General features: G+C 44.9%; 2 protein-coding genes across 3 annotated transcripts in view; both read left to right on the top strand.

Annotated features, from left to right (window-relative positions):
- LOC310780878 (spectrin alpha chain, non-erythrocytic 1) overlaps positions 1 to 18,887 on the top strand; it is a 28,468-nt gene extending 9,581 nt beyond the window's left edge. Inside the window, exons 15-34 of the mRNA XM_083641389.1 lie at positions 467 to 481; positions 1,864 to 1,995; positions 2,749 to 2,886; positions 3,634 to 3,738; positions 4,341 to 4,549; positions 4,831 to 4,951; positions 6,006 to 6,127; positions 6,494 to 6,626; positions 7,150 to 7,248; positions 7,386 to 7,545; positions 8,024 to 8,310; positions 8,493 to 8,789; positions 10,452 to 10,564; positions 13,118 to 13,135; positions 15,730 to 15,784; positions 16,152 to 16,348; positions 17,304 to 17,357; positions 17,593 to 17,739; positions 18,169 to 18,316; positions 18,413 to 18,887. Of these exons, the coding sequence (XP_083497515.1) occupies positions 467 to 481; positions 1,864 to 1,995; positions 2,749 to 2,886; positions 3,634 to 3,738; positions 4,341 to 4,549; positions 4,831 to 4,951; positions 6,006 to 6,127; positions 6,494 to 6,626; positions 7,150 to 7,248; positions 7,386 to 7,545; positions 8,024 to 8,310; positions 8,493 to 8,789; positions 10,452 to 10,564; positions 13,118 to 13,135; positions 15,730 to 15,784; positions 16,152 to 16,348; positions 17,304 to 17,357; positions 17,593 to 17,739; positions 18,169 to 18,316; positions 18,413 to 18,538 (2,676 nt within the window). The 3' untranslated portion in view covers positions 18,539 to 18,887. The remainder of the gene's footprint in view (positions 1 to 466; positions 482 to 1,863; positions 1,996 to 2,748; positions 2,887 to 3,633; positions 3,739 to 4,340; positions 4,550 to 4,830; positions 4,952 to 6,005; positions 6,128 to 6,493; positions 6,627 to 7,149; positions 7,249 to 7,385; positions 7,546 to 8,023; positions 8,311 to 8,492; positions 8,790 to 10,451; positions 10,565 to 13,117; positions 13,136 to 15,729; positions 15,785 to 16,151; positions 16,349 to 17,303; positions 17,358 to 17,592; positions 17,740 to 18,168; positions 18,317 to 18,412) is intronic.
- Positions 18,888 to 21,617: 2,730 nt separating this feature from the next.
- Positions 21,618 to 21,926, top strand: part of rassf6 (Ras association domain family member 6) — a 32,618-nt gene continuing 32,309 nt past the window's right edge. Inside the window, exon 1 of one of the 2 annotated variants that reach the window (XM_083641416.1) lies at positions 21,618 to 21,787. The gene's annotated coding sequence lies outside the window, so the exon portion shown is untranslated. The remainder of the gene's footprint in view (positions 21,788 to 21,926) is intronic. The other variant, XM_083641414.1, reaches the window with a different exon arrangement.

Below are 21,926 nucleotides of genomic sequence, written 5' to 3'. Positions count from 1 at the left end.
ATTATGGGATGCGATGCGAACAGTTGTATTATGGGATGTGCGTTTCCCAGGCAACGACACACGTTGACACGTTTGAACAGCGCTGCACGCTGGCACAATGCGCAATTTGGCATCTTCTATTACCGTCAATACTAGTATTGTTGTATTGTAATAATATGCCATAAAGGTTTAGTGAAATTCTGGGGAGAGCAGGATTTATTTTTTCTTGGCCTGGCCCACCAGGCCTGTAGAATGGTAGGGGAAACACTGTTAAACATCCATGTTGTTTTCAAAGATCTTTCAGGCAAGTGGTTGAGCTGAGAAATAACTGTCAGTCATGTCTCATTAGCAAAATTAAATGTGGTAATGTGTTTTGTCTTGTTCTTCTAATGACACTTACCCTTTGGTTAACTCAAAGCCCCTCCCTGTGTTGTGTCTCAAGTGAGACTGAATTTCTTTGTTTCTCTTATTGTCTTATCTTCTTTAGCTGTCCAAGCTGCTGGTAAGTTTTGAGCAGTGTGTCAGCTCACAGGTTATCCCTCCATGTGTCCATGTCCTTGCTTTGTGTGTAGACACCTTGTGAAACAAGTCTGTCCATCTTAAGTTTGTCCCTCATCGATACTATCCAGCTGTCCATCTTAAGTTTGTCCCTCATCCGTACTGTCCAGTGCCAGCTTCTTTTTCAAATTTTTTTTTTATATATTTTATTTTCATTTCACAAGGGTTTTTATTTTGTTCATTTGTTTCGAATTTTGGTTAAATTCGATGTTTTTTTTTTTTTTTTTTTTTTAAGGTCTGTTTTGCCACCATAGGCTACTAGTTGTTGGGTGTGGCTTCCGTGTTTGTTTGTGTGTTTTTATTTTCTTGAGGCTGGGTCATCTTTAAATTTGCTTCAGATGTTTGATTTCCTCTTTCTAACAGTGTTTCTTATTAACAAAATCAAATTGGACCTTAAAGTGAAAGTTAGAGAACACTGAATATTTCTCACTAGAGAGGGAGAGCAGGTTGTAAACTTAAAGCCTCTGCTACTTCACTGGTGTCTGTTAAAAAAACTGAACTGTAGTGGCTCAGTGCCTGATGTGTAGAGACATCAGGCTAAATGTCCTCTGTGCCTGATGTGTAGAGACATCAGGCTAAATGTCCTCTGTGCCTGATGTGTAGAGACATCAGGCTAAATGTCCTCTGTGCCTGATGTGTAGAGACATCAGGCTAAATGTCCTCTGCTCCTCATGAAGCAGCTTTGAAGTGGCCCTCTCTCTCCTCCTGGAGGTTCTCTTAAAAAGCCACTTCTGTTGCGGCTGGCGTCCGCTACGCCGCCATTTTGTGTCTGTCACTTTGTCCGGATGGCGTCCGCTGCACTGCCATTTTGTGTCCGTCACTTTGTCCTGTGTGTTTGTAGATGTCCCACACGTTCCGTCATGATCGCTGTCTTAATTTCACTGTTTCCGACTTCTGTATTTAATAGTTCCAAACACAATTGATCTACTAATTCACATTTCACCTATTAATTTCACCGACATATGCTCTGGATGAAGGTAAAACAAGACACTTGGAGACGAGTTCGGCTTTGCAATGAATGTCAGCCACTGTAAGAACATTGCTGCATTTTTACTATTAAAGACAGATCTCCATTTGAGGAGAGCTAAAAACACACATTAATTTTGTCAGGGTAAAGAGCTAAAAACACACTCATTTTGTCAGGGTAAAGAGCTAAAAACACACTCATTTTGTCAGGGTAAAGAGCTAAAAACACACACTCATTTTGTCAGGGTAAAGAGCTAAAAACACACACTCATTTTGTCAGGGTAAAGGGATGACTTGAGAGCATAAGAACTCACAGCGTATGCGTGTGCCCTCCTCCCTCCCTCCCTGCCTGTCTGTCAGAGTAAGCATCAGAAGCACCAGGCGTTTGAGGCTGAGCTGCACGCCAACGCAGACCGAATCCGCGGAGTCATCGACACCGGCAACGCCCTGATACAGAGGGGCGCCTGTGCTGGCAGTGAGGATGCAGTCAAGGTATACATATACACACACATATATATATATATATATATATATATATATATATATATATATATATATATATATATATATATATATATATAGATATATCTATATATATAGATATATTTATATACATATATTAACTATCAAGGTGAACAATATAAAACTAAGTGGCATTGAGGATTAAATCCAGTGTAATAAAAACAGCTGTGTAATAATAATAATAATAATGTAATAGATGTGTACAGTAATGTCATATCATATAATAATTATATAATACAACTTTCGATTACAATTTAGTTGCATTGTAGGCATTTAGCTGAAAATTAGTTCAACAGTAGCATTATGCTTGAATTCCTAGATCAACAAAAATGACAAGCAACCACAAATAACAAGCTTGTAATAATAATAATAATATAATGTATTATTATAATATTCCTGTCACCAAAAGACGATCATATCCACCTTATTTTTGAATGCCCCGCTGTAATATGATTATGGATGCAAGGGCCGGTCTAGAACCTGACTGATTGTTGCAGCTGGTTAACGTAGCCTACTTGGCCGAGGGTGTCATAGCAGCTAAAAATAAGGTGGATAAGAAAATAAATGGAATACAAGCTTAGCAGAGTGGCAGGAGGGATTTTTCTATCATTCATTGATAATAATAGAGAAGATCATCTAGAAATAAAGGATGAGCGATTGTTATGAACTCGTTGACGATGAAGGTAAGTTTTTGTTTGAAACGTGGCTTGTCGTCTCCCTCAGGCACGTCTCAGTGCTCTGGACGAGCAGTGGCAGTTCCTCGTCAACAAGTCAGCAGAGAAGAGCCAGAAACTCAAAGAGGCCAACAAGCAGCAGAACTTCAACACCGGCATCAAGGACTTTGACTTCTGGCTCTCTGAGGTGAGAATCGCTCGTCCAAATCCACCTGGAAATACACACACACAGCCACAGTCGAATTATGACATGACACTATTCTGTCATGCCTACATATGTAAAGCCCTTTGTATGCATGGCAACTATTTAAGATGTGAGACATGAGGTGCTTTCGGACCACAGGAACCTTTTCATAATTCTAGGAAGAGTTGGAGGAACTCTCGCAGGAACTAGGAACCATCGTAGTTCTTAGAACGCCATTTAGAGGGACTTTAGCTCCTACGGTACTTTCCCAGGACAAGAGGAACCTTTAGTGGTCCAGACGTAAGTGTACGTTGATTGGACGAACTTCTACAAATGCCTGAGGTGGTATCATAATGTTAACTTTTTTTGCGCTAATGTTAGCTAGCTAATTGTTAGCCAAAGTAGTATCAATCCCCCGTGAACTCTCACTTGCTTTGCTGTGAAGCTACTAGTAGCGGTTAGCATGCTAACCACCAGCCTCACTTCAGCGTTCCTATGGTTCCTATTGGCAGTGTAACAGAAAAAAGACCTTGAAGGTATGTAGTTCTCGGGGTAGTTCCTCTCAGGGAGTCCCCAGAACTGTTTGGTCCGAAAGCATCTCTATGGTTTCAGTTATCTGTGCATGACCATGATGTATACAGTGAGGAGCATGACTGTCAGGAAGCCAGATGGAAAGATTGAGCTTGAACACACACACACACATATACACAGATGATCATCTCAACAAGCCTTGGTCTGCTTGTTCCTCAGGTGGAGGCCCTTCTGGCCTCAGAGGATTATGGTAAAGATCTGGCTTCAGTCAACAACCTGCTGAAGAAGCACCAGCTGCTGGAAGCTGATATCTCCGCCCACGAGGTAAGAGAGAGAGAGAGGGAGAGACCACACCAGTGCTCCTCTGTCTTTGACTCAGCTCATTGTTAAAGAAAGGGGATGGAATGTGGCTCAGTTGTGCCTCAGGGAAACAGCCAAGATCCTAATTCAGAACATTTGTCAATATTAGAGAATACCCAGCAAGGAAATTGGTGGTCGTAAAAAAGTTCCAAAAGCCTAGTTGGTGACCTCAAAAAGAAAAGTAAATTGTGATGCCAAATATTAACTTTCAATATCGTGATATTGTGATAATGGCAACTTGCACAGCAAAAACAAGCATGGCTGAAAGCAGCTCCACGAGGGAGGAGTTAAATCCAGCATGTACAACAAACCACAGTATTTGAAGGCATATTTGAAGGGAAACTGTTATGTTTATGCTGACATATATAACACTTATTTTGTTGCAATTGTATGTTTTTGAAATGAATAGTAAAATATTTTTCAGCATTTTGTCATATCATCAAGAATATCGTTATCGCAGAAATACCCTGAAATATTGTGACTATTTTTGGGCCATATCGCCAACCCATAATATGCGTCAAATATTATTTGCCAGGTATGAGCCCCTCTCTCTCGCCCCCCTGCAGGACCGTCTGAAGGATCTGAACGGGCAGGCTGACAGCCTGATGGGCAGCCAGGCCTTTGACACCACGCTGGTGAAGGACAAACGTGACGCCGTCAACGGCCGCTTCACCAAGATCCAGAGCATGGCCGCCGGCCGCCGCACCAAGCTCAACCAGTCCCACCGCCTGCACCAGTTCTTCAGGGACCTGGATGATGAGGAGTCTTGGATCAAGTAATGCCCTTTTACCAGGCTTTTGAAATGCCGTAAACCTGCTAAAAATAGCTTTCGCATTGCCTCCGGATGCGGGACAGCTCTGTAATGCATCTAATGTGTGCATCATGTCACTGAAAACATCCATAAAAAATATAAAATTCCACAATTTCTCCAAACGTGCATGTGTTGTAGTGTAACTTGATCAGAGGGTATGTCGCTCGTGTCACTCGTGACATACACAAGTTAAAGATATAAACAGCAGCTCTCACCATCTTTGCCCTCCCCATCATCTCCTCTAGAGAGAAGAAGTTGCTTGTCAGCTCGGAGGACTATGGACGTGATTTGACAGGAGTACAGAATCTGAGGAAGAAGCACAAGAGGCTGGAAGCTGAGCTGGGGGCCCACGAACCGGCCATTCAGGTGAGGCCTCTGTTAATCACACAGGGTTTTGATCGCATGGTCTGTTAATGACACAGGGTTAGTAGTCGTGTTTCCATTACCCTCAGAAATGCGCAAAATCTAAATATCGCAATAGAAATTGGTTAATGGTGGTTTTTCAGACGTGTCGATATAGCAGTTTATCGCAAAAGTGTAATGGAAACACATTTTCCGCATTTGCACGTCATGTGACCCATCTTCTCCTTTGGAAAAGGAGCGGAAGATGAGGGAGAAAGGGTTCGATCAGCCGTGGCAAAACTTCCGCAGCAAGTGGAAAACTTTGAAGCAACGCTACCTAGCAGAAAGACGAGTGTTGTGCAAAAGCGGAGCCGGGGAAAATAGATAATGTTTAATGGCAGAAATCGGTCCATGGTGACAGGCTGCCTGTGTGCGCGCATTAAGCACAGCGGCGAGATGAGGGGATGAAAAGCACACACCGGTGCGGTGCTGCTGACTGAAGTGAATACAGTGACTGTGAGTAATACATTACACACGTTTCAGGTGCAATGTTATAATTATAATACACGACATTCCGATTATTGCACCAAATCAGCCTTTTCCCCCTTCCATCTCTAAATCGGACCAGTTGTATTAGGCTACCTTTTTTCCTCTGTCGCGCTCACTGCATTCACCGCAGCCAGCAACATGTTGCCACTCATTTTCTTTTGAATTGATAATCAGGCTCGTTTATATGCGTTGTAACTTCATGTTGTGATTTGCATTGACCATTGGTTGGATTTGAGCATGCAGGGGACGGGATATGGGGCAGATCCCCGTGCGTAATCACTGTGGCAGCTGCTGGTAACGGGTTTTGCGTTCAGGTGTGCGTGCCGTCAGACCACTCAACTTCAATGGAAACGCCTGCAAGTCGCAATTGTACATTGTCGAAGTTGTAGAAATATCGCAATTATTTTGCGAAAAACTGTAATGGAAACACAGCTAGTGACACAGATTGTGCTAACCTGTCTCTGTCCTGTGTGTGTGTGTGTGTGTGTGTGTGTGTGTGTGTGTGTGTGTGTGTGTGTGTGTGTGTCAGTCGGTGCTGGACACGGGGAAGAAGCTGTCCGATGACAACACCATCGGCCAGGAGGAGATCCAGCAGCGGCTCGCCCAGTTTGTCGACCACTGGAAGGAACTCAAGGATCTGTCTGGAGCAAGGCAGGCCTACACACACACACACACACACACACACACACACACACACACACTCACACACACACACACTCACACACATATGCCCTGTTACACACTCTCACACATACGCCCTCATATGCCCTGTTATATTTATGTTGTAAACGGAGTCCACAGCACAAGAATTTCACACGTGATACTTGTAGTACGGAGTGACAATAAAAATCTTGAATCTTGAATCTTGAACACACTCTCACACACACACACACACGCACACGCACACGCACACGCACACACTCACACACACTCACACAAACACACACACTCACTCACACTCACTCACTCACACTGTGGTTTTGTGTGTACATCTGTGTAATGTGTGTGTGTTCTTAGGGGTCAGAGGCTGGAGGAGTCATTGGAGTACCAGCAGTTTGTGGCTAATGTGGAAGAGGAAGAAGCTTGGATTAATGAGAAGTTGAATCTAGTGGGGAGCGAGGACTACGGTGACACACTGGCTGCAGTGCAGGTGCGTTTAGTCCATCATGTCCTTAGAAATAACATATTTTTCAAAGATACTATATATATAATAGTAGATACTATATATATAATAGTAGATAGATACTATATATACTGGCTATATAATGATTTTTTTTATTTGGATGATTATAAAAAATTGGAATTATGTTTTAGAAAGGGAGCATTCCATGCAGCCAATTTCATTTCTAAAGCCTGGGAAAAGAGAAAAAATATGCTGTATATTTGATTTGAGTTTTATAATGTGTACGTTTGTGTATATGTATCCAGTGTGGATATGTTTATATATGCATACACATTGTGTGTGTGTATATGTATGCATACATACTGTATGTTTATGTCAAGTTGTTTACACACCTTGCAAGATTGTTGTCTTTAGTGTCTTATAAGCCCATGCGGGCTGGGCACCCTGTGTGCACGACACTTGAATAAAAATATCTATCTATCTATCTATCTATACTGCCATAAATCCCCTTTAAAGGTTGTAGTGTTGAGAAAGCTTTTCTCTCTGTCAGGGCTTGCTGAAAAAGCATGAAGCGTTTGAGACCGACTTCACCGTGCACAGAGACCGAGTCAGCGATGTGTGTGCTAACGGAGAGGAGCTCATCAACAAGGTACTGTCTCCCCAGTTACACACAATTGTTTCTATTGCAACCAAGAAGCCATTTTTTCATAGCATGATTATTACATTTATGCATGGAATACGACTGTAGAGATGCAAAATCATGTTACGTATGTGTCTGTGCTCCAGAACAACCATCATGTGGACAACATCAGCGCCAAGATGGCCGCCCTGCGGGGCAAGGTGTCGGAGCTGGAGCGGGCGGCGGGCCAGAGGAAGGCCAAGCTGGATGAGAACTCTGCCTTCCTGCAGTTCAACTGGAAGGCCGATGTGGTGGAGTCTTGGATCGGTACAAACCTCTTCTCATCCCATAGGAATAGTCTCTTTACAAATTGTGTGCCCCTTAAGTTTACATCAGTGCCTATGACATCATCAGTGATGTCATAAGATGAATTTGCTCTTATGACATCACTAATGACATCATCAGTCTTATGACATCACTGATGACATCTCAGTGATGTCACAATGTCTATGACATCATCAGTGGGACAAAAATTGAAACAGAACAGACAGGGGGATGGGACAGGATGTAGAGAAACAGTGGATAGATAAATCCAGAAGGAGGCGGTAATGCAAACATAAAGGATGCCAACTGCCATAAAACCCCACAGAAGAAGAAGAAAACAGACAGAACAGAGATTGCCCACTTGGCAATTTTATATAAGAAGATTTTACATCCATCACCACATAATGACGTTAGCGTGTTAGTTGACTATAATAACATTGGCATGTGTGTTTAGTTGACTATAACGTGTGTGTCTGTTTAGGCGAGAAGGAAAACAGTCTGAAGACAGATGACTACGGCAGAGACCTGTCGTCGGTGCAGACCCTGCTCACCAAGCAGGAGACGTTTGATGCGGGCTTGCAGGCCTTCCAGCAGGAGGGCATCACCAACATCACGGCATTGAAGGACCAGCTGCTGGCCGCTCAGCACGTCCAGTCCAAGGCCATCGAGGCGCGGCACGCCGCCCTGATGAAGCGCTGGAACCAGCTGCTGTCCAACTCTGCTGCACGCAAGAAGAAACTGCTGGAGGCTCAAGAGCACTTCAGAAAGGTAGGAAGGAAGGAAGGGAGGGAGGATGGCAGGAGAGAGAACGAAGAGAACTGAAGATTGATTGGTTCAAAAACCACATGCATAAATCCAGCCAAGAACATCATCTTGTTATACTGTGAGAATAAATTGGATTGGCCATTTAATGTCCCATCATCCTACCTCTTAATCTTCTCACAAACCAGGTGGAGGATTTGTTCCTGACCTTTGCCAAGAAGGCCTCAGCTTTCAACAGCTGGTTCGAGAATGCAGAGGAGGACCTGACGGACCCGGTGCGGTGCAACTCTCTAGAGGAGATCCGCGCTCTCCGCGAAGCCCACGAGGCCTTCCGCTCCTCGCTCAGCTCGGCCCAGGCCGACTTCAACCAGCTGGCCGAGCTGGACCGACAGATCAAGAGCTACCAGGTGGTGTCCAACCCCTACACCTGGTTCACCATGGAGGCCCTGGAGGAGACCTGGAGGAACCTGCAGAAGATCATCAAGGTCTCCATCCAGTTCTTCCACTCTTGGACTCTTCCACTCTCAACAGTTGTATTGATGGTCACACTTTAAAGCCCCCCTCCAGTGTATTTGGTCATTTTTAAGATATTCCATGTGTTGCTGAGTCCTGACCTGGTCTGTTGTTTAGCCATACTTTTCCTGTTGTTCATACCAGTTATTTTAATAACCTCATTTTGTGCTCAAAGTTAAAAAAGAAAGAAGCTGTTGGTAAAAACAGATGATGACGTCAGACATAATAGTGGTCTGACGTTTGTTAACTAAGTGTTCGCCAGGCTCAAAACGCCACTGATAATAACTTAACCAGTAAAGCCCATCAACTTTTTTATTATTATATTATATTTTAATATTATTATTATTTATATTATTATTGACGTAATTATTATTATTTATTTATTTTTACTGATTTTACCCCATTTTCTCCACAATTGTACTTGGCCAATTTCCCGCTGCTGCCCCGGTCGTTGCACCCCCTCTGCTGACCTGGGGAGAGCTGTAGACTAGCACCATACATGCTCCCTCCAACACATGTTGTATATACAGATGACTGTAGACTAGCACCATACATGCTCCCTCCAGCCACTTATTTTCACCTGACAGCGGGGAGCTTTAGCATGTGGGAGGATCACGCTATTCCCACCAGTTCCCTTCCGCCCGACCGACCAGAGGAGGCGCTAGTGCAGCAACCAGGACACATAGCCTCAATCCGGCTTCCCACCCGCAGACAGTCAGTCGTGCCTGTATGGACGCCCGACCAAGCCGGAGGTAACATGGCGGCGCGAACCTGTGACCCTCGTGTTGTTAGGCAGGGAATCTACCGCTACACCACCCGGACGCCGTAAAGCCCAACAGCTTTGATTTGTTTGTTGATAATAAGCAATATTGTGGCTTCTAAAGAGTTTTTTTTACGGAGATATGACGAAACAGTATGGCCACCAACTTCCGTTGTATCACAGACAAAGAGTTTACTGAAGACAAGAGGCTGTTCTGCTTTTTTAACAACTCTGTCTGCACTCATAATGTTGGAGTGGATCAAACTATTAGGCTCCGGTTCTTATCAATGTAAGTTCTTTGGCGCAAATGATGACGTGCGATTATACAGCGCGCGCTCATGTGTGTTTGATGTGGAACACCAACTGTTACACAGGTAGAAAAAACTGACTGCAGGGGGCGCTCATGTGTGTTTGACATGGAACACCAACTGTTACACAGGTAGAAAAAACTGACTGCAGGGGGCGCTCATGTGTGTTTGACATGGAACACCAACTGTTACACAGGTAGAAAAACTGACTGCAGGGGGCGCTCATGTGTGTTTGATGTGGAACACCAACTGTTACACAGGTAGAAAAACTGACTGTAGGGGGCGCTCATGTGTGTTTGACATGGAACGCCAACTGTTACACAGGTAGAAAAAACTGTGACTGCAGGGGGCGCTCATGTGTGTTTGACATGGAACACCAACTGTTACACAGGTAGAAAAAACTGACTGCAGGGGGCGCTCATGTGTGTTTGACATGGACCACCAACTGTTACACAGGTAGAAAAACCTGAGTGGAGGGGGCCTTTAAACTGTCAGAGGTACAGTAGAACATGGGGTTTGAAGGTGGTCTGAAGGAAACTTCTAAGGTGTCTCTAAATGTGCTATAGGAGAGAGAGCTGGAGCTGCAGAAGGAGCAGAGGAGGCAGGAGGAAAACGACAAGCTGCGTCAGGAGTTTGCGCAACACGCCAACGCTTTCCACCAGTGGCTGCAGGAGACCAGGTACAGCAGCGCCGCCCTGGTGGTCAAGTTCATTTAACCCATTGATACCTGATGCAGCATTTGTGTGTGTATCCCTTTAACGCGGTTCGCGGTCTTAAAGAGCATGGAGCAGGGTAATTCCTTTGCTAAATGTATACTTAACCTTGTCCCTATGTATATTTGAAAAGTTAATGCATCATTAAAAAAAAAAAAAAAAAAGTTTGAAAAAAAATATGGAGAAAAACACCTTCCTTTTTCAGAAGGAAATAACAGACTTTTATTGTGACAAGAAAAAGCCTGCTACGTCAGAGTGGGGAGTGGCTCTCGCGTGCGTGTCTCCCTCTCCCCTCCCACTGCATGGTCAAATCAGTCGCATATTCAGGACAGATAGTCAGGTCAGGTACTACGCTAGTCAAAGTCAATCAGTCAGCCAGTTAGTCGGTCGGTTAGTTGGTAGGTTAATCACTAGTTAGTTTTTAGTATATATTTAGTCAGTAGCTGCCTGTAGTAAGTCGTTGTCAGTGAGTTTTGGGTCGGGTGTCGCCAGGTTCCTGCATGCAGATAACAAGTCAGTCCACTCTGCTGCTGCTGCCTGTCTGCGTGACACTCTTTCTATCTCTCTCTCTCTCTCTCTCTCTCTCTCTCTCTCTCTCTCTCACTCGCTCTCTCTCTCTCTCTCACTCGGTGTGTGTGTGTGTGTGTACCTGCTGTCTGCGCGGTGACACGCTCTCTACTCTCTCTCTCTCTTTCGTCTCTCTCACTCGCTCCGGGAGGGAGGGAGGGGAAAGAGCGAGTGGAGGGGCCCTCCGTCAGTCCCCCTCTCTCTCTCTCTCTCACTCGGTGTGTGTGTGTGTGTGTGTGTGTGTGTGTGTGTGTCTACGCTGTGTGACACGCTCTCTCTTCACTCGAGGGAGGGGGAGGCTGCGGCTCTTTCCTCCCCGCACAGCACAGCACAGCTGCTCTGCTCTGCTCTGCTCTGCTCTGCTCTGCTCTGCTCTGCGCCGCGGCCGCGCCGGGCTGTCTGCAGCCGCTCTGCTGTGCGGGAGAAAGGAGGAGGAGGAGAAACCGCCACCTCCACAGCCAGCCACCTCACACACCCCAACTGTTTAATAGTGCCCGGCTCGCGGTCGGCTGGCCGGACAATATGCACCCCGCTGCAGCAGCTGTGTGTGTGTGTGTGTGTGTGTGTGTGTGTGTGTGTGTGTGTGTGTGTGTGTGTGTGTGTGTGTGTGTGCGTGCGTGTGTGTATCGAATTACAGTCCGCACCTCGGCCCGCCTCCGCTCGCTTTCTCAACTCTCTCCGCGGTCCGTTGTTTCGTAGCTGGGCTGTTCCTGCTCTCTTTCACTGTCAAAATTAGGCTGAGGCCATCATATGCATGTGCATAAACATTTGCTACCTCCTCTTCCTCCTGAAAACCGGCGTTAGCATCCATAGTGTGTGACTGACAGCCCTGACCTAAGTGACTACAGACAGAGGGACAGACGGGCATGCCTGGCGACTCCCTACTCTGACGTCAGAGTTTTGGGGTCCAAGATGTCAAAATAAAAGTTCAAAAAATAAAACGACCCCAGAAGTCACTGTAGTGTATATGTAAGTGTCTTAATGTGAAAATCAAGTTCCTCCATAATTCACCTACACATTGACTGATTGGGGTCTCTAACCTGCCCCATGCTCTTTAAAGGGATACACACACAAATGAGGGATATACACGCAAATGCTGCATCAGGTATCAATGGGTTTATACACCTGAGGTGAAATTAGGGATCCACCATTGAGGAGTTTTCCGTGACGTCCACTGTTCTTTCATACGGTTCTCATCATGTTGAGCATCTAAAGGTCATTTCGACCCAGGTGATCTGCATGACGGGGTGTTCTGCGATAGACTACACCTGCTAGTATTTGATCATTTCACTCCACATGATGTACAAGCTACAGTAGTCCTACATATTTCTTATGATGAAAACTCTGTTTGGGCGATTATCCCAAATTTTGCATCAAGATACTGTTTCGTCAAAATATTGCGATATCCAACATTTCGTTAAAGAAAGGCTTTGCCGATTTTCAGCCTGATGTGTATCATTGTAATGTTGGTATTGGGAATATAGGCAGATGCACACCTTACCTTCTCTTCATGTTTCCTCTGTGGCTCTCGAGCACAACATCCTGTTCAGTTTCGTCTCAGAATGATGCATTTTGTGTCATTCTGTGATGGAAGTGCCTGGAATAAACTGCAGAGCTCTTTGCGCAGGAAACATGAAGAGAGGTAAACGCTGCCCATCTGCATATATTACCCACATTGTAATGATAGAAAGTGGGTTGAAAATCAGCAAAGCCTTCCTTTAATATCGTGATATTTCCCGCCAGATCAAATATATATAATATTCAGTGCTATCAAATATCAGATCTGAAAAACTAGAGCTGTTCCACTTTGCTGATGTTTTGGGGGGATTTGTTTGAGTGTGTTTTGTCGCCTTGATGTTGTTAACATGGGTTTGTTTCTCTTTCTCTCTCTCCACCCCCCCCCCCCCCCCCCCCCTCGACTCGCTGATGCTCTGGATCCTTTCACTAATCAGGACATATCTTCTGGACGGGTTAATATCAAATTTTATATCAAATTATGTTCTGATTTTTGTTGTCCGTTTTTCATCAAATGTGTGTAGTACTGTGCAACTAGGTAACTAACTTTGTAGAAAGTTACCTACCTAGTTCCAGAACCTGTTGAAAAAAATATGCTGAATATGTGTTTGTTTTTTATTTCTGTCCCCCTCTCCATTTTCCTCCTTTACATATTTGAATTTATTTGTGGAATAATCCCTGTGTCTTTCCCTCTTTTTCTTGGTTGAAATGATTTGGACTCTGGTCCTTCCTTCCTCCTCCCCTCTCTGAATAGCATAGCCTATCGACGGGTTATCTGTGTCTATCAATACCAAGTTGCCGATGATCTTTCTGGAAGGTCAACGTTTCTCCAGCCTTTCTCTGGTTTCATTTCCTCTCCATCTTTGACCCACCCCATGTGACTCCACGCACTCCAGTCTAAAAAAAACACCTTTTGGGCTCTGGTGTGCTCAGTATCTGCTGCACTAACTAACCCACCCACAGAGCCTGCTTACCTGGCTACAGCCAGCACTGGTTTTAACCAGTGGATAGGCTAGTTCTCACACCCCTTTTTTCCACGCGAGTTTTAGTGTGCCCAGTTCAGAGATGGAAACTGCAAATAATTGGCTTCCACTGCATCTTAAGCCCCTTTTAGATTGGCCAAAACCCCCACTAATATTCACAAACCACTGGCATTTACTTCAGTCTAATATCTTTTTCTTTTTTTAACATCAAATCAAAAGTCCCACTAATACATGTTTTTTGTTACCCAGGAAAGCAGCAGGGGGTAGCAGCAGCAGCATCAACTTTTATATCGCACTCTTAACCCGTTAAGTTTCTCCGCTGCTGCAGGGTGCACTCTTCCCCCTCCCTTCTCCCTTCTCCGACGGCCGCCCAGGCGCAGCGTCAGGCCAGCCGTGGGAGAAGGGAGAGGGGAGAGAGCGCGCAGCCGTGGAGAAAGTGAACGGGTTGAGAGTGCGATCTAAAAATTTCAAAGGCGATGCTGCTGCTGCTACCCCCTGCTGCTTTCCTGGGTAACAAAAAAAGCGTGTATTAGTGGGACGTTTGGATGTAAAAAAAAAAAGGTATTAAAGGCAGCCTTTTTTGCCCTTTGTTACTCTCGATTCGTTTTCCTGCATGTGTGCACTGATTTTGCTGTACACCATTCATCTCCTGTAACAGCAAGACTGACTTTCATATTCATCCATTGTCAGAGTTGAAATACTGGGGAATCTGATGCAGTTTCCAGTCCTGTTTGCAGTAGCCCTAACTTTGCATGCTTACCGATGGTTTGAGGTAGCTAGCTAGCTTTTTGGCATGAATGAGGTTGGCACTCTGCAAAAGGCAAGGTGCTTTTTGGATGGCCAACATGTTGCAGTTCAACAACTAGGTGTACTTTAAATTGTTAGCGAATTAATATATCATAGTATTTTAGTCACACTACTTAAGTGCAAAATTTTCAACTTATGGGGATAGTTAATTTTTTTTTATGTGGGGTTGTATTAGATTAGATTAGCCTTTATTGTCTCCCTTAGGAGAAATTTGTCTTGGGCATTCGAGAGAACATACAGTAGGTGGCGTCATAGTACATAGCACACATATACACACAGTGCATGTACAATCAAACTACTACAAATTAACATTCAATACCGATATCCCTATATGTCAAAAAACATACACACCAAGAGTATTATGTATTGCACAATGCCCTGTACAAAAGAAATGTTACCCCCCCCCCCCCCCCCCCCCAGAAATACGTTGATGATGAAATGAAAAGTTAAATATTGCACCGCTGCTATAGAAAATATCGCATAATAAACTGCAAATGCTTCCATACTGCTGAGCTGGTGCAATGCAAGTTTCCACAAGCCCTGAGATACGAAGTTGACTTGAAAAGATATAATTTACATTCTGTTTTTAGCTGAGCTCTGAGCCAGGGGCTCAAGCTATAAGAAGGGATAGATAAAAAAGAGAGTGAGCGTCCAGCTGCAACGGCTCTACTCGCCTGACGCAGCCGCTCTCCATGTCTCCAAACTGGGACCGCGCCGGCTGCATTCTACTGCATGTAGTACACTGACTGTATGCAAGTACCTCATACAACCCCACATCAAAGAAACTGAACTATCCCTTTAAAGTTCCCTTATCTCAAAGTCAATGGGGTTTTTGGATGGGGATTTTGGTTAAATGTCTGAAATAAGGTCTGTGCTTAACAAAAGTTTATGAAATGGCAAACTTTGTGTTCAACGAGATAATCTTCAAAAATTACAACTTTCATGATTTTTTAAGCGTAAATGTGATTTGGGAAAAAAAATCGTGATTTTCAGAAAATGCTTGAAAAATCACAAAAGTGGTCCTCATTTGTGAAGATTATCTTGCTGAACATGACGTTTGCCATTTCATAATCTTTCGTTTAACCACAGACATGTCGAGCATTTAACCAATATCCCATTGACGTTGAGATGAGGGAACCAGACTTCTGGGTTGGCCTATACAAATATGTCATCCCTGTGGTACTCCTATGTCAAGTGGTGAGTGAGTGAGTGTTGGTCCAGTGGTTGAGCAGATGTCTGATGTGGATGTCTGTGTTCAGGTCTTGTATGGTGGAAGAATCCGGCACGTTGGAGTCCCAGCTGGAGGCCACCAAGGTAAACATGACATGCCCACACTGCTGCTGCTACGCACCAGCTGACCGAGCCCCGCAACACTTTCTTACATGACATCTGTAGTAATCCATAGCTGAATTGTGGGTGTGGTATGGGGTTTAAAACAACTTATGTGTGGTTCTGTTGACCCCTGTGTGTGTGTTGTAGATAATGCAACTTATTAGCATTGACATAGCATTAGCATTAGCTATTGACAAATGCTGCATATTCCTTTGAAAAGGTCTTGATTGATGTCTGTGTTGCACAGTTGATTTCACTCCTGTTGACAACATGTACTATTGTAAGTCCCTTTGTATAATAAGTGCCTTTGTAATGTAATGTGTGTGTGTGTGTGTGTGTTTGTCTGTAGCGTAAGCACCAAGAGATCCGGGCCATGCGTAGCCAGTTGAAGAAGATCGAGGACTTGGGCGCGGCCATGGAGGAAGCTCTGATCCTGGACAACAAGTACACCGAGCACAGCACAGTGGGCCTGGCACAGCAGTGGGACCAGCTGGACCAGCTGGGCATGAGGATGCAACACAACCTGGAGCAGCAGATCCAGGCCAGGTAGACCACATCCAGATATGATGTTAAGAAAACCATGTCCCACACCTCCACTCTACAGGCCAGGTAGACCACATCCAGGCATGATGTTAAGAAAACCATGTCCCATACCTCCACTCTACAGGCCAGGTAGACCACATCCAGGCATGATGTTAAGAAAACCATGTCCCATACCTTCACTATACAGGCCAGGTAGACCACATCCAGGCATGATGTTAAGAAAACCATGTCCCATACCTTCACTCTACAGGCCAGGTAGACCACATCCAGGCATGATGTTAAGAAAACCATGTCCCACACCTTCACTATACAGGCCAGGTAGACCACATCCAGGCATGATGTTAAGAAAACCATGTCCCACACCTTCACTCTACAGGCCAGGTAGACCACATCCAGGCATGATGTTAAGAAAACCATGTCCCATACCTTCACTCTACAGGCCAGGTAGACCACATCCAGGCATGATGTTAAGAAAACCATGTCCCATACCTTCACTCTACAGGCCAGGTAGACCACATCCAGGCATGATGTTAAGAAAACCATGTCCCATACCTTCACTCTACAGGCCAGGTAGACCACATCCAGGCATGATGTTAAGAAAACCATGTCCCACACCTTCACTCTACAGGCCAGGTAGACCACATCCAGGCATGATGTTAAGAAAACCATGTCGCACACCTTCACTATACAGGCCAGGTAGACCACATCCAGGCATGATGTTAAGAAAACCATGTCCCATACCTTCACTCTACAGGCCAGGTAGACCACATCCAGGCATGATGTTAAGAAAACCATGTCCCATACCTTCACTATACAGGCCAGGTAGACCATATTGTGATGTTAAGATCCAGGCCAGGTAGACCACATCCACACATGATGTTAAGATCCAGGCCAGGTAGACCACATCCACACATCCACTCCATGACACTGACTCCTCTTCTCCCCCTCTCCTCTTCAGGAACACCACCGGAGTGACAGAAGAGGCGCTAAAGGAGTTCAGCATGATGTTCAAGTAAGCTCAAGGCTTTGACTGCCACTCCACTCTGCACACTTCAGCATGTCCTGTGACCAAGTTAAAAACCTGTTTATTTTCCTGTGACCAAGTTAAAAACCAGTTTATTTTCCTGTGACTAAGTTAAAAACATGTTTGTTTTCCTTGAACCACCGTGACTAAGTTAAAAACCTGTTTTGTTTTCCTGTAACCACCGTGACCAAGTTAAAAACCTTTATTTTGCTGTAACCACCAGGCACTTTGACAAGGAGAAGTCAGGCCGTCTCAACCACCAGGAGTTCAAGTCGTGTCTGCGCTCGCTGGGCTACGACCTGCCGATGGTGGAGGAAGGCGAGCCGGACCCGGAGTTCGAGTCCATCCTCGACACGGTGGATCCCAACAGGTCCATAAACTGCAATTTTGTTGTACAGTATAGACGGTTTTAACTTGACAACAAAAACATTCTAAATTGAACCCCCGCTCACTTCCTGTTGCAGTGTTTGCTATGGACATAAAAGGAAAAAAAACATTCAAGTGCAGGACTGACCATTCCATGCAAACCGTCTATACAGCTGAGCGGCGAAAACAAAAGTAACGATGTCGAGTGAATATTTCTGCAGTTTGCCGAATGCTGAGAAAAAGGAAGTGCTGTGGGGTTGAGCTCTGGTGAAAACCATCTATAGGCAGAATAAATGAAATGAAGTGTGCAACCTGAAGATTGTATATGGATGTAATGCCAGCAATGAGAAAGCATGAGAGGGTTAAATCAGTGGTTGTATTTGCCGTCTTGTGTGTGCTGTTTGTGGTTAACCGTGTTCCTTTGTGTTGGCAGAGATGGCAACGTGTCCTTGCAGGAGTACATGGCGTTCATGATCAGTCGCGAGACGGAGAACGTCAAGTCCAGCGAGGAGATCGAGAGCGCCTTCCGTGCCCTGAGCACCGAAGCGAAGCCTTACGTCACCAAAGAAGAGCTGTACCAGGTCAGACGAGACGACCTCACACTCTGCCGACGCCGTTTGACTCTAACGTCTAGACGGAGGTTTAACTAACTTGAGCTCATCTTCTTCCCCTTGCAGAACCTGACCAGGGAGCAGGCAGACTACTGCCTCTCGCACATGAAGCCGTACCTAGACAGCAAGGGGCGCGAGCTGCCGTCCGCCTTCGACTTTGTGGAATTCACCCGCTCGCTCTTCGTCAACTGATCCCGCCCCCCTCGCCTACCAGTGACCAATCGGGACGCGTTCCCCCCCCCCACACACACTTTTAACACCAACGCACGGCTGAAACTGCATGATTGTGGCACTAGGAATACTCACTAGTTTCATCAGCTCTCTATTTATCTAGCTAGGGTTAGGGGTACCTACAGTATGCCCTCGACTCTTTGTGCTTCTGATCATAGTGTAGTGCATCTGTCTGCATTTTGAATGTGATTGTTTTTAGCTGTTTTAGCTTGTGCTTCTCCTGGATTTAACAACCTAATAGTAACAATGATGTTGTGACAACACCTTAACGACTGCAGTGTGCTTTTAATAAACGCTACTGGTTAGAACTGGAAACCCATATGCTGTCCTTTCTTTTCTTTTTTATATGAACCAGTTGTAGATATTACAACTGGCTGCTGTGAAAAGGGTCTATACTCGGATGGCTGTTGTGAAAAAGATTTATAGTCTGATGTATGCTGTGAAAAGGGTCTATAGTCTGACGGATTTTGAGAACTTCAACTTTATGTCCCCGAAGGGCAATAGAGCTGAGCTGAACAGTCAAGTCACTCACAAGGGGGCAGTATAAAGAGGGGTACAATATGCTCTGAAAAGATTCATTTGAAGTTGAACATAATCTGAACATACTAAAGAGGTTCATTTAGCCTACTTGTACTGTATATATTATTTAGAAAGTTTCATCTATAAAGGCTAGTTAGGCAATGTTTGTACCTGACATGTTTCGACTGCTGTTTCTGCAGTCTTCATCAGAGGTGTCACGTGATGTTGGTGTGACGTCATCTATGGCGTGGTTATATGGAATTTTTTTCTCATCATGACCACAACATCACGTGACACCTCTGATGAAGACTGCAGAAACAGCAGTCGAAACATGTCAGGTACAAACATTGCCTAACTAGCCTTTATAGATGAAACTTTCTAAACAATAATCTGAACATAAATAGAATCTCCTTATCAACATGTTTTTTTGTTTTGTTTTTTCAATTCAAACGAACACGTTCAGACACAGGAAAATAAAATAAAACATAGTACATACCGTATATCAACATTGAATGTGTTCACAACGTGATTACCAGCTGCATAAGGTGCTTAAAACACGATTAAAAAAACACGATTTCAGACGGAAGCCCGTCTTGTCACACGAACACTATAACACATGCATGCAGCCACAACACACACTCATGCGGACGGTGGCCGGTGAAATATGTCCTCTGCATTTGACCCATCCAGGCTTGTCCTTTCCTCCAGGGGGCAGGCCAGGAGCAGTGGTCGCTTTTTCCTTCCAGCCCCCGGGGACCATCATTGGACCAACTTCAGATGTTGTCATCACTGGTCGGATGACGATCTTCTGCATGTTTTTAGTGGGGGGTTATGTACGGAGGAACATCCTGGGGGGTACGGGGAGAACATGCAAACTCCACACAGAAAGGCCCTTTCGATGAGATAGCCCACCTGGGCAGTAGGCACTGAAGATATGGGGGGGTCGCAACTCCAGCGCCCACAGCGTCCCAGGCGAGAATCAAACTCAGGACCTTCTAGCTGTGAGGCGACTGCGCTACCGTACACCCAGGGGGTTCCTCTGCGCTTGTGAGAGATATTGTGCTGGGGATCCCACGCAAGAGGTCCATGAGAAACCAGCCAGGCGAGTCACCGGTCACCCCTAACCTCATCGAGGTAGCCTGGAAACGGGTCCCAAATGGTTGAAAACGTTTTAAGTGAATTAGTCCTCAGGAACCTAAGTCTCTCCATCCGTATAACAGGTCATGTCCGTCAACCACATTTGGAAAGAAGGTGAAGAGGAGGACTTCCATTCCTTCAAATTGATTTTTTTTGCTACAATTGTCCCCCGTGTCAAAGACTGTTGCACAGCTGTGGGGAAGTTCAGAGAGGACTCCGAGCAGCCGGAAATTCCTTAGTTATCAACATGTTAACTTTAACTAATGACTCACAGTTTGGAAAATTGACCTTGAAACTTTTTAATTACTGGTCTCAAAATTCTGAGATCTGCGTGAGCTGTAATGGTCAGATTCTACCAGAGGGAGGCAGTGTGTCATCTTGTCTTGAAAGCGCAAGAAGAATGTAGATCCACCCAACATCATGCAGCCCTGCCCAGCCCCACCTCCAGCTGGCATTGTGGGAATTATTAGCCATGTTTATGAGGCATAATGTTATGATCATGATGATGATTATATCACCATTATTATCAATGATGTTGATTGGTAGAGTTCTTTCTCAGCACACTTTGGTTCATCCATCCATCCTGTTCCTCATAGTAGCTCTGGAAATTTGGGCAGAAACAAATGTAAGGTGAATAGGGTCACGCTCCTGTACTGTATATATAAGCTGACTGAGGCTCACTAACCTTTCATCCACAGACAGTGCACCCAAAGTAAAGTGAGCTTCAGTCAGCTTCACATCACGAAGCAATACATAAAAACAATCACAATTTAAGTACAAAATATTATATTATATTGGGGGGGGGGGGGGGGGGTTGGGTTAGCCTATCTGCCTCTTAGTGGCCGGTTAGGAGACATTCACTCTCACAGTTAGTCTATCTGCCCCCCTAGTGGCCATTAGCAGCTTGACAATGTCCCATTTTCTGTGTTTATTTCGTCTAATGTCCAAGTCCCGGACCGATGTAATATTTTTTGCCACTGGCAAAATTAAATGTAGGCTATATCACTTGTGGGGTGTAATATGTAATACATGTTGTAGCCTACTCTGTGTGTATGCAATAGGCTACTACTGCTACAATAAACGGTGTCTGTCAATTGCAACCATTTTCAATCGCCTAAAGATCACAGGTCAGTAGCCTACTTTATCACTTCTAGCCAGTATTGTAGTAGGAAGCATACTCTCGCTCGCTCTCTCTCACTCACACACACACACACATATGCAAACACACACACGCGCACACACACACACACACACACAAACAAACAAACCAGGTGAGTCATATCTGTGTCAGCAGCCCCACCCACTCAACACTGTCTCAACGTGTCCAGCAATCATTAACCAGCCACTGCACTACGCTCACCTCTCACCACACGTACTCTGAACCTACCACACACACACACACACACACACACACACACACACACACACACACACACACACACACACACACACACACACACACACACACACACACACACACAGACACAAACAGAGAAGTTACGAGAACATGGAGTGAACCAGCAACATCGGTCAGGAGACTGAAATATCAGCCAGGTAGGAACACATTTTTGTCATTTTTACTTTCTGCCTTTAGTCTGTTACAGTGTGTTGTGTTGTAGAGGCTGAGGTATCACACATTACTCTTTAGTCTGTTACAGTGTGTTGTGTTGTAGAGGCTGAGGTATCACACATT

Source organism: Poromitra crassiceps, assembly GCF_964638095.1.
Source record: "Poromitra crassiceps genome assembly, chromosome: 8".
Classification (NCBI taxonomy): Eukaryota; Metazoa; Chordata; class Actinopteri; order Beryciformes; family Melamphaidae; genus Poromitra; species Poromitra crassiceps.
This window is presented reverse-complemented; position numbering and strand designations above follow the sequence as displayed.